This window comes from Xiphophorus hellerii, chromosome 7, assembly GCF_003331165.1.
Source record: "Xiphophorus hellerii strain 12219 chromosome 7, Xiphophorus_hellerii-4.1, whole genome shotgun sequence".
Classification (NCBI taxonomy): Eukaryota; Metazoa; Chordata; class Actinopteri; order Cyprinodontiformes; family Poeciliidae; genus Xiphophorus; species Xiphophorus hellerii.
In genome coordinates, this window is record NC_045678.1 from 9,411,693 (window position 1) to 9,425,937 (window position 14,245).

General features: G+C 35.7%; 2 protein-coding genes across 2 annotated transcripts; one reads left to right on the forward strand and one right to left on the reverse strand.

The window, feature by feature from the left end:
- Positions 1-306: 306 nt before the first annotated feature.
- LOC116722618 (asialoglycoprotein receptor 1-like) lies at positions 307-5,016 on the reverse strand. Its single transcript, XM_032566784.1, has 8 exons — positions 4,823-5,016; positions 4,660-4,752; positions 3,650-3,790; positions 3,368-3,535; positions 3,122-3,199; positions 2,384-2,523; positions 1,973-2,073; positions 307-972 (listed from the first exon to the last, which is right to left on the reverse strand). The coding sequence occupies exons 1-8, from the start codon at positions 4,890-4,892 to the stop codon at positions 807-809; spliced, it is 957 nt and encodes a 318-aa protein (XP_032422675.1). The 5' UTR covers positions 4,893-5,016; the 3' UTR covers positions 307-806.
- A 5,543-nt stretch (positions 5,017-10,559) lies between these two features.
- Positions 10,560-14,010, forward strand: dnajc15 (DnaJ (Hsp40) homolog, subfamily C, member 15). Its single transcript, XM_032568106.1, has 6 exons — positions 10,560-10,687; positions 11,823-11,874; positions 12,038-12,111; positions 12,821-12,897; positions 12,979-13,049; positions 13,352-14,010. Exons 1-6 carry the CDS (start codon positions 10,586-10,588, stop codon positions 13,420-13,422), a joined length of 447 nt encoding a protein of 148 aa, XP_032423997.1. The 5' UTR covers positions 10,560-10,585; the 3' UTR covers positions 13,423-14,010.
- The last annotated feature ends 235 nt before the right edge of the window (positions 14,011-14,245 follow it).

Sequence of the window (14,245 nt, forward strand, 5' to 3'; positions counted from 1 at the left end):
CACAAAGCCAGCACCTTGTTATATTTCCGTCTTTCATAGTCTATTTGCCCATTACACTCTAATTCTATTATTCCAGATATAACAATTGCAGAAAATGATGTCCCAGTGAACATTAGAGAAAAATTGCTTAATGAATAAATCCACCAATGGATCAAACTATTACTGTTAGACTGTAAACCTGTCAACGCTGTTTCATTTTTGAGTCCAATCACCATGCATGTGGAAATAACACCAAACTGACTTCAGCAAATTTGCCAATGCAAAATTCACATATTCGATATAAACGTGAAGTAAATTGTTTGGTTCAAAGTCAATTACAAATCTTTTTTTCGTCCGTTAATATTTTACATGAGAGGGCTTGTGCATGTGATTTCAGACAGAGCCCAAATCGTTTCCTTCCAGCTCTCACTGTGACACTTGGCGGACGCTTTTATTTATCTGCCTCACTCTGTGTTCACAAACACTGCAGCTTTTAAAGTTGTATTTCTGCTAAAAAGAAAACATATGTGTGGCGCACTAAAAGTCAGAATTTATTCAGCAACAGAGAAGAATTTGGATTCAAGAACTTTTATTTATACACATAATGAAAAGGAGCCGCGAGTGACTTCTAGCAACTTAAACATTTCCTAATCTTAACTGAGCTAGCAAAGTAAGCAAAGTGAAAATACTTTTTCTGTTGGTGGAAGAAAAAAAAAAGCCCTTGTGTATGTCGATACAGTTCATTGTTTGCAATTTTGTAACAGGTGAGTTACACACGGTAATGTATGCTTGGTTGCCGAAGAATAAAAATAAATCATTTTCAAAACTTATGGAGCAAACATGGTTGGTATTTTTTCACAAATCCACCATTTGGTAGCATTACATGACATATCATTCCACTGTGCGCCGTCAAATTGTGTGATATGTGCACAGTCCTCCTCACCCCATAATGGGTCTCCACCACCATTATCAGGCTGATTGATTCCCCAGGACCTGGAATAAAGGAGTAAAAAGCTTTAGGATTTAATTTTAATCATTTGTAGCCTACAATAATTAGGTTTGTGTCGGAGTTGTAACTGTGGTTTTCTAACCCGTATTGTCTTGTGTCCTCAGATTTTGACAAGTTAAGAAGCAGTCAGATGAAGAAAACATTGAGACGCAACCATTTTTAAAAAAAAAAATCTGTTTTACCAACTAAATAAACCTTGAAATTCTTAAAATTTTACATAAACTTCAGGTGCATCCTCACTGCCAACTTAGATCTCACCTCAAACACGACACAAAGACACATCGATTGGACTCTTGAGTTTCTGAACATGAGCAGTTCATAATAAGAACGTTAAAGAAAATGAACAGCTTAACACTACCAATGCAACACCACTCAAAGAGCAAAAAATAAAGGTCAAAGGGGTCATGATCCAATATCAGGTATTGATCTGGGATCCGTCCGTCTGTCTGTCTTAGACTGAAATAACCTGTGTTGGAGCACCAAGCTGTGAATGTCCAGCAGAAACTTCTGTTTGGAAAATAAAAAAAGAAATCTAAATCTCTTAAAAAAAAAAAGACAGAAAAGAGAGACTGCAGGGTCCTGATCATTATTATTATTGATGAGCGACTTGTTATGCCATTCAAATGTAATTCTACTGCATTGTGAAGCTTTTGAGTTTTCAAAAATATACATCACATTTATTTTTTAGTATCAATAATAAATAACTGATAGATATTGGGGGTAAAATGTTTAATCAGATCAGATAATAAACTTAATAATGATGCTAAAAAAATCAAATTCAAAGGTTTTGAGGCTGCGACTTATTCAAATGAAATACTTAAATTACTTAAATTTAATGTGATCTAACTTCTTGCTCATATTCACTTCATATTTGATAACATAACTTGTCAAATATGAAGTGTTTGTGCAAAAAACCATGTTGCAAACTAAAGTAAACAACATCCAGAGTCACTGTTGGCGCTGAGTAAAAGACTGGATCCTTACATGAAACTCAGAGCGGTTCCGTCAACCCACAGCCAGGATCCCTCAGTTTCTCTGTCGCTCAAACCAATCCATGCTTCCTGCTCGTATTTAGCAAGAAAATTCTGTAAAATGTCGACATAAAAAGGTTTCTTTTAGCTTTGATAATTAATTTAGTTTTTTTTTTTTAATTCTTGCTCTATTACCTTACTTCAAATATTGTACGACTGATCACTTAAATTATTGCTAAATATTCATTTAAATGTTTTAGAGGAAACTCCTTGTCAGTGGAAAATCTAGTTGAGGATTTTACCTTTACATAATACTATACAGAAGATACAAAACAACATGCCTGTTGACTGCATTACATATCATAATTTTAATTTCTCTTTTTATAAACTTAATCGGTGGTGTCCCTCTAAAACCTCTCATCACCTGCTCCTCAGGATCATTTATCACCACCAGATCTCCTCCTTTTCTCATGCAGTCCTCTCTGCCTTCATCCCAGGAGCCATTACCAGAGATTTGGTAACAAGAACAATTGAACTTCAACCAATCGCCAGGACATGTGGCGTCTGGAAGAAGAGAATCAAGTTCAGATGGTTTTAAATTCTTATGAAGGTCAATTTTAAATGCTTCTTTTTCATTGTGAAATATCACTAAAAAATGTTCAGACTGTTTATATGCGGGCCACAAGGAATGATAGTCTTGATCGTAGGAAGCATAGAGCAAACGAAAAATAGCTTTGTCAAATTGTGGCATGAAAATATTATTGTACTAACACTATGTCTTTGTCGGTACAATATACTACCTATCATCTTATTATAAAATACATATTACTTTTTTTTCTGCCAGCACAGTATAAATATTGGACTGACGTAATCTTTTGCTATATTGTTAGAACAATGTTTTATTTTAATGTAAAGCATTTCACATTTGTAAATGCCACAAATTCCTACATGGACGCATATTTAAAAGTCTTCAATTTATCTTAGGATAATTTGAACCAATTTTGTCTTGACTTTAACTTCACTTCAGCCATCTTTACCAAAGAAAACTAAAGACTTCCTTTCAAACAAATTGCGAAACCGGAGCAACTCTTCAGTCGTTTCACCAAGCTTAGCGTTCAGCAGGTCTTTTTCAATGGATAGGAAAGAGAGTTTTTTTTCTCACTTTCTGGGCAAGACGCTGTCAGATTGACTAAAAGTGCGGAGAGCTCATTTTCTTCTGTCGTATTAAACATGGAGTTATCTGAAAATAGATCAGAAAAAACAGCTTGAAAGTTGAAACAAAAAAATGAATCAACACCACATGGGTTTTTGGATCATATGTTTATATTTTAAAAGTAATACAGAAATACCTACCCTATCAATATTTTTTTTATTAAATAAAAAATAGTGTGTGGTGTTCAGGGCTTACTCTGCTCAGACAATCCTTCATCGATCCCCTCTTTAAGAGACTCAATAAGCCGGTTGTTCAGCAGGTCTCTTTCTTTGGTTATGTTGAAAAGCGATTCATTGCAGGCGAGGAGACGTTCAGTCAGATCACTCTGGAGTTCCTCATTTGCATTACATTTGGAGTCACTGTCTGAAATAAATAAATAAAAAAGATGTGAGATAAGAAAGATATCAGAAGAGCTTTGAATTTAACACTAAATGTGACTTCTTCAAGGCTGTGAGAACATAAATTGTGAAGGCTCACTCTGTGCAGACAGAGCTCTGTTTAGTTCTGTAGATTTCTCATCAAGCGTTATTTTCAGCTGTCTTGTTTCTAAAATTCTGGCGGCAAGGGTCTTTGTCAAGACCTGGAGATCCTCAGTCAGTTGCCGTTTGGTGTTGTTGTCTGTAATTCATAAGGAAAATAGATTTTTACTGAGAAAAAGACGACAAAGACACAACAATGTCCTGACTGGACTCTCATTTGGCTTTGTTTCAGGAAAGTTGTTAACCAAAACAATACAACCCCAAAAACATTATATACATTATAAACTGGCATAGAAATTATTTATACCGTACTTAGTAATCAAATGAAAAATCTGTATTGTTATTGCAACACATCAGGTGACACTTTGTATAATTGTTGATCTTTTTTCTGGTAAGTCTTTGACCTTGGAAGACCTCTTTGCCATTACCCTAATCTAAAGATCCTTCCAAAGATTCTGCATTGGATTCAGATCAGGACTCTGATTGGCCCACTGCAAAACCTCAGTATTACATAGAAATATTCAAAAATTACTTTTAACCCTTTGTGCAAGGTGTAGTATCAATTATAGACTTATCTGTACGTATGTGATTTCTATTTATGAATAGTTACTTTCTGTTTAGTCCCTCCTTCATATACATTAGTTTAATCATAAAAATTAAAAGCTTACTTACTTATATTTCTAGAAACTTCCAAATATCAAATATTAAACTTACCATCATATACTTAAATAATAATTGAAAATTGCCACCATCCTAAAATAATAGCCTATGTAATTTTATGGCAAAAAAAAGAAAAGAAAAATTACCACCACTTTCTTTCCAAAAGATGTTTTAGGCAAAAACCTCAATTTTTGGCAAAAATGTTGTGCTTTAAAAATAAACAAGATATTTTTTCTGACTTCATGTGTTGAGCAAGAAGTCCAAAGAGTCTTTAACAATCATTGAATTAATGAAAGCTTTAGTTGGATGGACACGTTGTGATAGTTTCAGGTTTCTAAGCAGACTCACACTGAGCGTTGGCGACCAGCAGTCCGATGAGCAGGCAGATGCTGAACACTCCGAAGAACAGAATAACGCTCAGGTGGAAACGACTCTCTGAACCTGAACAGAGGGAAGATTACAGTCAAGACACCAGAAGCAACACCAGGTTGTTGGTCTGAACTGAACTCACCTCTGCAGTTCCTTAAATTAACAGAATTGGAAAGTCTGCTGTGTCGGACGTGAATGTGCTTTTTCTCCATCGTGACCCGTTTAGCTGTAGGCTGTGCAGCACCAACAACTTGCAAAGACTCTTACTGTGCACTAGACACACCCACAGACATGGTAAGCAGCACCATCAGACAGGAGTCTGCTCAACAAGGTGGACTTTTTTTGGTTTGCAGTTTTATATGCAAAACTGTTTTTCTGTATACTGGTTTCTTCAAGAAAACCCCCACACAAAAAAAGTCAACATCCTGCTTTCTCCTCGGCTTGATAACGGCTCTGCAAATGAGCCGTTTTGTGGTGCATTTCTGGCATGCGAGAATATAAACTGAATATTGTAATGATGATACTTGATATAACTTTTACATGGAGTTTTAAGAAGGAAAACTAGTTTAAATTCTAGTTGGTTATTCTATGAAATGTACAGAAATCTTTGAGGCGAGGAGCTATTTTGTAATTTTAATCATGATTTTAATTTATGTATGTGTAAAAAAAAACACATTTTATTCATATCAGAGCCTTTGGTTCTGATATGAGAAGGTTAACACCGCATGGGAGCGAACTTAAAATGTTGGCAAGGATATTGCTTTGGGTTGATTTTCACACACGTACAAATTAGTTTACAAGACAATCATGGAGCGTGGAATCTGTTCCAGTTGGGTTTGTTGGTTTGATAAAAATGTATCAGGTTGAGTTATTTTAAATACTGTTTCACAGCACCGTGAAACCCTTTGTACCTCTGCAGATTTGTTTTTTTGTTACGGAGTTTCAGACCATCAAGCAGATGTTATTGTCAGACAAAAATACAAAATGCTTCCATTTATTAGGGGGAAAAGCTATCCAACAGACCTGGCTCTATTTTGTTTTCCCTTGATGGCAACAGCTGAAATCAACTGAGTGTTTTGCATCACTGTGGGGGAAATTTTGTGGACTTCCTTTAATTTAGCAAGACTGAAGAAGTTTGTAGAATGAGCGACCTGATTAATCTTATTAGGATTTAAACCTGGACTTGGAGGCCCCACTTCAAAACCTACTGCTGCTCAATCTTTTTCAGAGGTGGATTTGCTGGTGTGCTTTGAATCGAATGTTATTCAGATCACAGCATTAAGTGATCTGAGGCTACAAGACCTTGTTGAGATCACGTTGGTTCGTATATCTTTTTTTTTTCTTAAAAATTGAAAACATCTTTTGAAAACCGCTTGTGGCGTTCACTCAGATCATCTTTTTCTGATATTAAAATTAGGTTGACGATATAAAAGACTTCTTTTGAAAACAAAAAAATGAAGAACAAAATAATAAGTGCATCAGGCTGCATTCAGTTTTAAATTGATAATTATTATAAAGTTGATATTTTTATCTGAAAACGTAGGTTATGATTTGAAAGCAAAAACTGGAAATCTAAAACAGGGACAACCAACAAGGTTGGAGGTTTTAACAAAGTGTCAGACTATTGATGATTTAGAATATTGTTGTTGCAACTTTTTCTAAAACATTCCAGCAATTTCAGCTAATATCTAATGAAAGACGCACCCCGCAGCAAAAAATAAAATTAATTTATCGATGTTATTCTTTGCTGCAGGGTTGCAAACAAAAAAGAAACTTGAGATGAGAAAGATTTATCTGACATCCACTGTATTCGTACACGTGAATGTCAGATAAATCTTTCTCATCTCCTGATTTCTTTGTTTTTGTTGTTTGTCAGGCAGTGAAAAGTTTTATGATGGTTCACAGAAGCAGAAAACCAAACTTTGAACCAGACGGAAATATTTCTGCTTGTCTGTCGGTTTATCTTTGCAATAATCTGCCACAGACTTTTAAAACTCTTAGAATAAGTGCTGTGATAAGAAACACACAGGCCTAGACCTAATTTCCAACTTCCCCTCCGCTGTGTATCAATCACCGCCCCCGGTTTCCTGCTTTCATCGAAAAGCAGCATGTCATCGGCTATAAATTAACAATAGCACGCAGTTAATGAAAGGTAACATTTAAAAGTGAAATCTTTTTACGTTTGAACCAATTAGATAAGGATTACCAAAAGGTTGAACTTTTTTATTAAATAAATTATCAACTCGTCAAATTCAATTTTGGATTTTTCTAGTTTTCCAGCTCAAAAAGCAGCTATAATAAGAGAAATAGCAGAAATCACAATAGTCATTGCAATTTAACAAGTTAAGATGCTGCACTGGAAAAAGAAAACAGTTGATCCAACTTAAAAAGATCGAGTTAATTTGTTGCAAGTAATCAACTTAAGTTTATCCAAGTCAATTTATTAAGTTTATAAAGTTGCCATGTTAAGCAAACATAATGTAAATTTGACAAACACAATTAGACTACATGTAACAAATTATTATTTTTTTTTAAGTTGGAGATCTATTCACTTTGTTTAGCATGTAAAAGCTTCCACCAAATAAAAATAAATAAATAAATGTTATTTTACATAAATAAAATATGTGATAAAAATGTTTGAGGTTTCAACAGATAGAAAATGTCTTCAGTGGGGAAAAAAACTAATAATAAAACATTAAAGACTCATTGAACTATTGAATTTGAACTAAAATTATTGCTGCTTAATCATCTGATAATTTTGCCTGAATTGAAATATTTCTTCCTACATTTCATTATCCTGGAGAACGCTTTATCTCAACACTTTGTAATATCTAAACTGCAGATTCTTAAGTGATTATTAATTGTTCAGTGATGAAACCGGAATATTCAGTCGTCTGAAATAAATTAAAAAGGTAATCCAGCACATTCTTCTTAAATTATGACTTTAACTATAATAAAGGTAAATTAAACAGTATTTTTAATAACTTTCCTTCAATCCCTTAGAAATCTTCATCTTCTGAATTTACAATTTCTAATACCATACATGCTAAATGTTTTTATTTTTTCTACTTGCAATTTAGGAGATGCTCAACATATTTATATTAGATGAAGCAACACTCTTCAAAGGTGCCTCAATGAAAAATAAAACCCATAAATTCTTTCCTAAAAATGCTTCAGCCTTCAACAAATTTCTATGTGCAAATTAGCTAAATATGACTGAAGATGTTATAAGGTATCTGGTATAGGTATCCATATTCCCACGTAGCTCCTAGATACATCCTTGAAAGTCCGACAGGCAGTGTTTGTGCAAAAGTGAAGATTTTTATCTTCCTCACATAGAAAAGGCAAAGTGTAGAATATTAAGAGGACATTCAGTTTCTGGCTCTTTAGTATTTTACATTAAAATTGATTCCTTGATAAAAATGTAAGAAATAAAGAGAGTGAGATGTTAAAATAGTACTGAAATTAATGAGAATTAAATACCATTACATAAAGTGGAAACTTTAAAATGAATTAAAAGTTTTTTCTCTCTCACTTGCAGTTTTTTTAGAACATCAGTGTGGAAGTTTTATTTTTCTCTCAGACTTTTGACAAATTCAGAATGGCATAATAGATACCTTTTGTTCTTGCTTTCAGTTTTTAAATTTTTTTCCTTTATTTTTTACAATTGATACAAAAAGGTAAAATGAAAAAGAAAAATCAGTTCTATTTATATTGTTATTACTATTTGTGTATATATTTTCCATTAGAGATGATTGTCTTATTTAATGGCTGAATTTTAGTAAATTAAGTTTTGATTTAATTTTTCATTGTTAATTCATTTAGTCTGCTTGGTTGCTTTTATATTTAATTTTTTTCTTGGAAGTCTGTACTTGTTCTTTGTTTTCATTTAATTCAATCGGTGAAAATGATTATTATATGTGATTTTAAAAAAAGAAAAACGAAAACAAGTCAGAAGAAGCTGCTCCAAAGTCTCTTGCACAAGAGCACATCAACAGGAAACTAGAAAAACAAAATTTCTGAAGAAATTTAGCCGGGGCCTGCCAAGGCGCGCCCGTCGGGCTTGGGCCCGGCGTCGTCACGCCACAAATTGGCGTCGACGCTAAAGAACGCCGCAACGTAATCAGTGGCACGCGGAGAACCACAAGAACGTTAAGCGAGGCGGACGTGCACCATTCAGTACGATTTAAAATGTTGTCAAGGCTTTTATTTTGGAAGTTTTGTTAAACTTCATTTCAAAGGGCCAAACTAATCCCATGCGTAATAGTCCTTGGGTTAAAATAGTTATATAATGCTCAAAACACAAGTAGCTGATGTAAAAATATTCAAGGCTTTTATTTTGAAATTTTCAGTATGCTTAATTTTAAAGTTCCAAACTAATCCCATGTGTAACAGTGCTTTGGATGAAAAAGTCACATAAAGCCAAAAACAGCAATTACCTGATGTAAAAATATTCAAGGCTTTTATTTTGAAATTATTATTATGCTCCATTTTAAAGTTCCGAACTAATCCCATGTGTAACATTGCTTTGGATGAAAAAGTCATATACGGCCAAAAAGAGCAATTACGTCATGTAAAATATTCAAGGCTTTTATTTTGAAATTTTCAGTATGCTTAATTTTAAAGTTCCAAAATAATCCCATGTGTAACAGTTACTGAGTTAAATCAGTTATATACAGCCCATAGCAGCGGGTAGTTCTAAAGGCCAGTTCTCAGTCCTGATCTGTTTCAACTGAGGATAGATAGAACTACAGCGATGCGTATTTGTAGTCCAAATCAGCAGCCAACAGCCTCTTGAGTTCCGTTGCCATGGTAAATAATGGTCTCAGCAGGTGTGAGCTGTGAGTCATACATGCTCAAACACACAATTGTGTGTTTGAGCCAACACGGTTTACTGAAAAAAAGCATTGGAAACAAATCCTTCTTGTTCGGGAACCGTAATACATATTCGAAAAGCGTTTTGAGCGTATGAGAGGGCAATGTGTCTTCTGCGATAGTCCCGAGATTCATATCTGTACCTCACTCAGAGCATTTACAGTGATGAGAGAAAGAAATGTTGTGCCCAGATCTGAAATTCTATTCAAATACATGGGAGAGAGCCTCAGACAGCCTCAGAAAATCCTGTCGCATGACTTTGCTCTGAAGCACCGTGACAGAAAACCGTACGGTCTAGATAAATTTCGAAAACATTTTACCGGAGCAGACAGGCGTATCAATGTCAGGACCGATTGTGATACTAATCGTGCGATATTTGTGGGCGTGATGGCGATTTCAAAAATGATTTGGGCTGAAAAAGTTGTCTTCATCTCTCACTCTAAGCAGCCAGAGACGCACTCTAACTTTAGGAAAAATGAGAAACTTTGGGTCGCTTAGAGGCAAATTGTGGACAAACCGTAACTGGTATCGACGAGCCGTCTTCACTTTCGAAGAGATCACAGACGTATCTACAAAATGAAATTTGAATGGCATTTCTAGGTGAATTTGTGACGACACAGAAAATCCTCAAAAATAGGGTATTTCTAGGATTTTTCCCATTGACTTATAATGGGGTTTTTTTCGTAGTTTTTTGCGAATTATGTCGCCACGTTAAGCCCAAATCCCACCAGAAGTAATAGCTGGAATGGCGTGAATTTTCTGCACGTTTTGATACCTCATTTGTAGGTGTGCACCCAGCGGTATGAGCCGCATTAACGGTTACGGAAGAAAAATAAAGAATAAAGAAACACTTTCTCCGACAATAGCAATAGGTTCCTGCCATTGCTTTGCATGGCAGGCCCCAAAAAAAGGAACGGAATCACTTTAGGACGGTTTGCGCACTAGCAGGAAGTGACCACAAACACGTTGCATTTTATTTTGAAAGGAAAGAGCGGATACGCAATACTTGGCGTGACGTCAGGGAGGCAACATGGCGACCACCGGCGCAGCGGCGATGGATGAAACTATGCGATATGCCGAATATTCCCCTAAAACAAATGTTAGGAATGACGCAGAGATAGACAGACGGTTGGTAAGTGTCCGGGTTGTGGTCGGTGAGCTTTTCAGCGTCTGTCAGATGAATATAGTGAGATTTAATGACAAAAGTCTGAGCTGGTAACCGCCGCGGTGACCGCCAACGGCGTCAAACTCGGTTACGTCAGAAACGTGAGTTCAGGAGAGGCAGCTTTAATTCAGCGGGGAGAGTCTGCTTGGTGCAAAATTACTACCTAGTTCTTAATGAGGAAACGTATTATTTTTTATTTATTTTACATTAATGACTCTTGAAGGTTATAATGCATGTTTGTGTCGTAACCTTAAATATTAAGTCATAAACTGAGTGCATCTCATGAAAAATAACATTCAGTAATCAGTCTTGCTATAAACTGCTTAAGTATAAATGATGTAATGTTTATTTCCAGACTAAATCGTAATTTACTCATTGAAGCATGATTAAACTCTGTCATATGGCATTGTGCAGCATGCTGGACGTGTTTGAGGGTATTCAGAGTAATAGTCAGGATTACTTTGCAGTCTTTAAAGTTTTATGAAAGTGTTTTCTAGATCTGGATAAGTCTGGAAAAATGTCTCTGCTGTTAACAAGGACAGAAATAAAAGCCGATTGAAACCAGCTTCTCTGGCTGGGGAAATGAGCCAGACACTCAAAATGTGCATAATTGTAAATATTAGTTTCAAACTCAGTTTTGCTGTTTGTCTTTTATTCCCACTTTAAAACCGGAACGAGAAATCTGCAGATCTGAGTGTGGAAAAGGAAGACATCTAGACAGGAAGAATGTGTAGGAACTTTGAATAGTTTTACTTATTCGTTGCCTAATAAGTTTTTATTATTACATTTCTCCTCTTTCATTAACTTACTTAATAACCTGCGTTAATTTTATGAAGTTCATTTGAAGTTTATGGTTTTTTTTAGGGAAACTGATGGTGGATGTGTGATTACACAAGTCCGTTTATTTTATGAAGGCATAAAGAAAACACCTCCTCCGTCTGATGTACCTCTTTAGCCACTAAAACGTTATTAGGATGCTGACATTAGGAATTTAATAGTGTGATAAAGATTGGTTCCTTTTTACAGGCTGAAGTGGATCACACTGTAGCAAAGCCTTCATGTGGTGTGTTTACTTACCAGTTTAACCTTGTCTTGTGGACAGGGAGGGACTCTGATCGCAGTCGGCCTTGGTGTTGCTGCTGCGGGTTTTGCAGGTAAAAATACCTCATTCCCCAGGATGAAATGAACATTACCTGCTTTAAGAGTTATTCCTTTACTGCTAATGCCTGTGCTGCTGAAAGCTTCATTGGTTAAATGCAAGCAGGTATTTAACCGCCTTTTATTTTAAAATATTTTTTTGTTTTTTTTTGTCCCCAGGCCGTTATGCTTTCCAGCTGTGGAAGCCCCTGGGGCAGGCTTTCTCTGAAACGGTCAAGAAGATGCCCTCAGCAGTAAGCAAAATATTACCTGAACGTGGCTGTGATGTTCAGATCAGCTAAATATTTTGTTGAGCTTCTCACTCACTGAATGAAAAACCAGTAAAATTCCCCTGTTTTCAAGCTGTATTATGTCTTTCGTCCAAGTTCATCTCGTAAACCGTGCTTTCATTAACACTTATTATGTGCATTTTGAAATATTCCATAACAGAAGGTTGACGGAAACGGCAAAATTCAAAATAACTTCCTCAGTTTTGCAAAAAGCTTTACACTCGCTTGAAGTGGTTTTTGGTTGATGTGCTGAAGTGAAAATGGAAACACATTGGGTGAACAAGCTCTAATGAAGTAAACTTCCCCATCCTCCGGAGAATCTTTGCCTTACTAAACTCAGAAACTCAGAAAAAGTTTATTTCAAACTTCCAGTTCACAGGGGAGAACTCTACATTTTTTAAAATGTGTATTAAATTGTTAGTTTGCATTCTACTACATGCTTAAGTGTCTAATATCTGACGAAATTACGCTCTGCGTAGCCTGGTTGATTCGCTCCAAACCAATAGATGGAAACACACATAATAAGCATTTCTCATTTTGCTTTTTTTGCAATATTTTAAAAGTTTGCTCGAAAATTGTTGCAGTCATGGAAATTCTTGAAAAGTCTAAGTAACAAATTCAGTTTCCCAGTGCGTCTCAGTACTCCAGCTCCAACCATCTTCTGTCCTCTCAGGGATTCTCGTCTTATTACAAAGGAGGTTTTGAGCAGAAGATGTCGAGGCGAGAGGCAGGCCTCATTCTGGGCGTCAGGTGAGCGTTTGAGCCTGTTAGCATTCATGCTAACACATGAGGCCAGTTATAATAGCGATAACCTTTATGTGTTGTGTTCAGCCCAGCTGCCACAAAGACCAAAGTACGTGAGGCACATCGGAGGATCATGGTCCTAAATCATCCAGATAAAGGTAACTTTACACCATCTGCTCTACAAACCAACCCTAAAACAAGCATTTTCACAAGAGAGTAATACAAGGAAAGTAATCTATGAAACTGTCAAATTTAACTTTTTCTCCTATGAGTTGGTTGAGCATCGTCGTCACTGTCTGACAAGTTTGTGAGCAGCTGCCTGTAGTTGAACAACACAATGAAATTTACACCAATACCGTTGGGAATCCTGAATTTTAAATGCTACGTTGATCAGTTTTCTTGAGCTTGTTTGAATATCTTCAAGTGTCAAAGGGTCAGACTGAGTCATGTTTGTTTGTAGGCGGCTCTCCATATCTCGCTGCAAAGATCAACGAGGCTAAAGACTTGATGGAAAAGGAGACTCGGCGATGACGCTGTGGATCAGCTCATTATTTCTGCTGCATCAACAATCACGTCAGCACCACCTGACAGGACATCCTCTGATTTTCATAGAAAACAAACTAGAGGCTATAAGTAAAGCAGAAGTAAAGACACTTCTTTTTTATTTATTGAAATGAAGTGTTAAAAGGAAATAAACGGGTTGGAGAAGATGTAATGTCGCCTTCTAGCGGTTGCTGACTAGAATGCTGCTGCGCTAGTCTATATTTTTTGTTTATAGCGTTTTAATTTGAATGTACATATATTGGCATGTAAAATGTTTAAAGATGTACTTAAAAAACACTGGAGTGAGAAATGTGTGTACAACAAAGCTGAATATATGGAGGTAGTAAAGAGTCTTCACTTAACACACTGGGTGTTTGAATGAGCAACTTGCTTGATATGAGATCAGATTTTAACAAAATGTTTGTCAAAAAAACCCTCATTTAAAGTGTTGAGTTGAAGGATTTAAAGAACTGGAATGCTACTTAATGTAGCATCATTAATCTTGAAATCTCTACTCAATGATATGGCTTTTTCATTTTTTTCAAATTTGTGTGAATAAATCCTGAAACGAAACAAGCAGAGGCAAAGTGATACATAAATATGGTCTATAGGCTTTTCTTATATTGTAAAAGCTTTTTTCTAGGTTTTGAAAACGTAGTTATAATGTAAAGAGCTTAATTAGCCAAAGTAAAAATAAATTCAATCTAATCGCCTTAGGAGAAAAATAAAAATGCAAAATATGCAACAGTCCAAACAGACAGTTAGGGTGACAGCTAAAGCTATTTATATTTGAGTTGAAAAGGTACAGGGC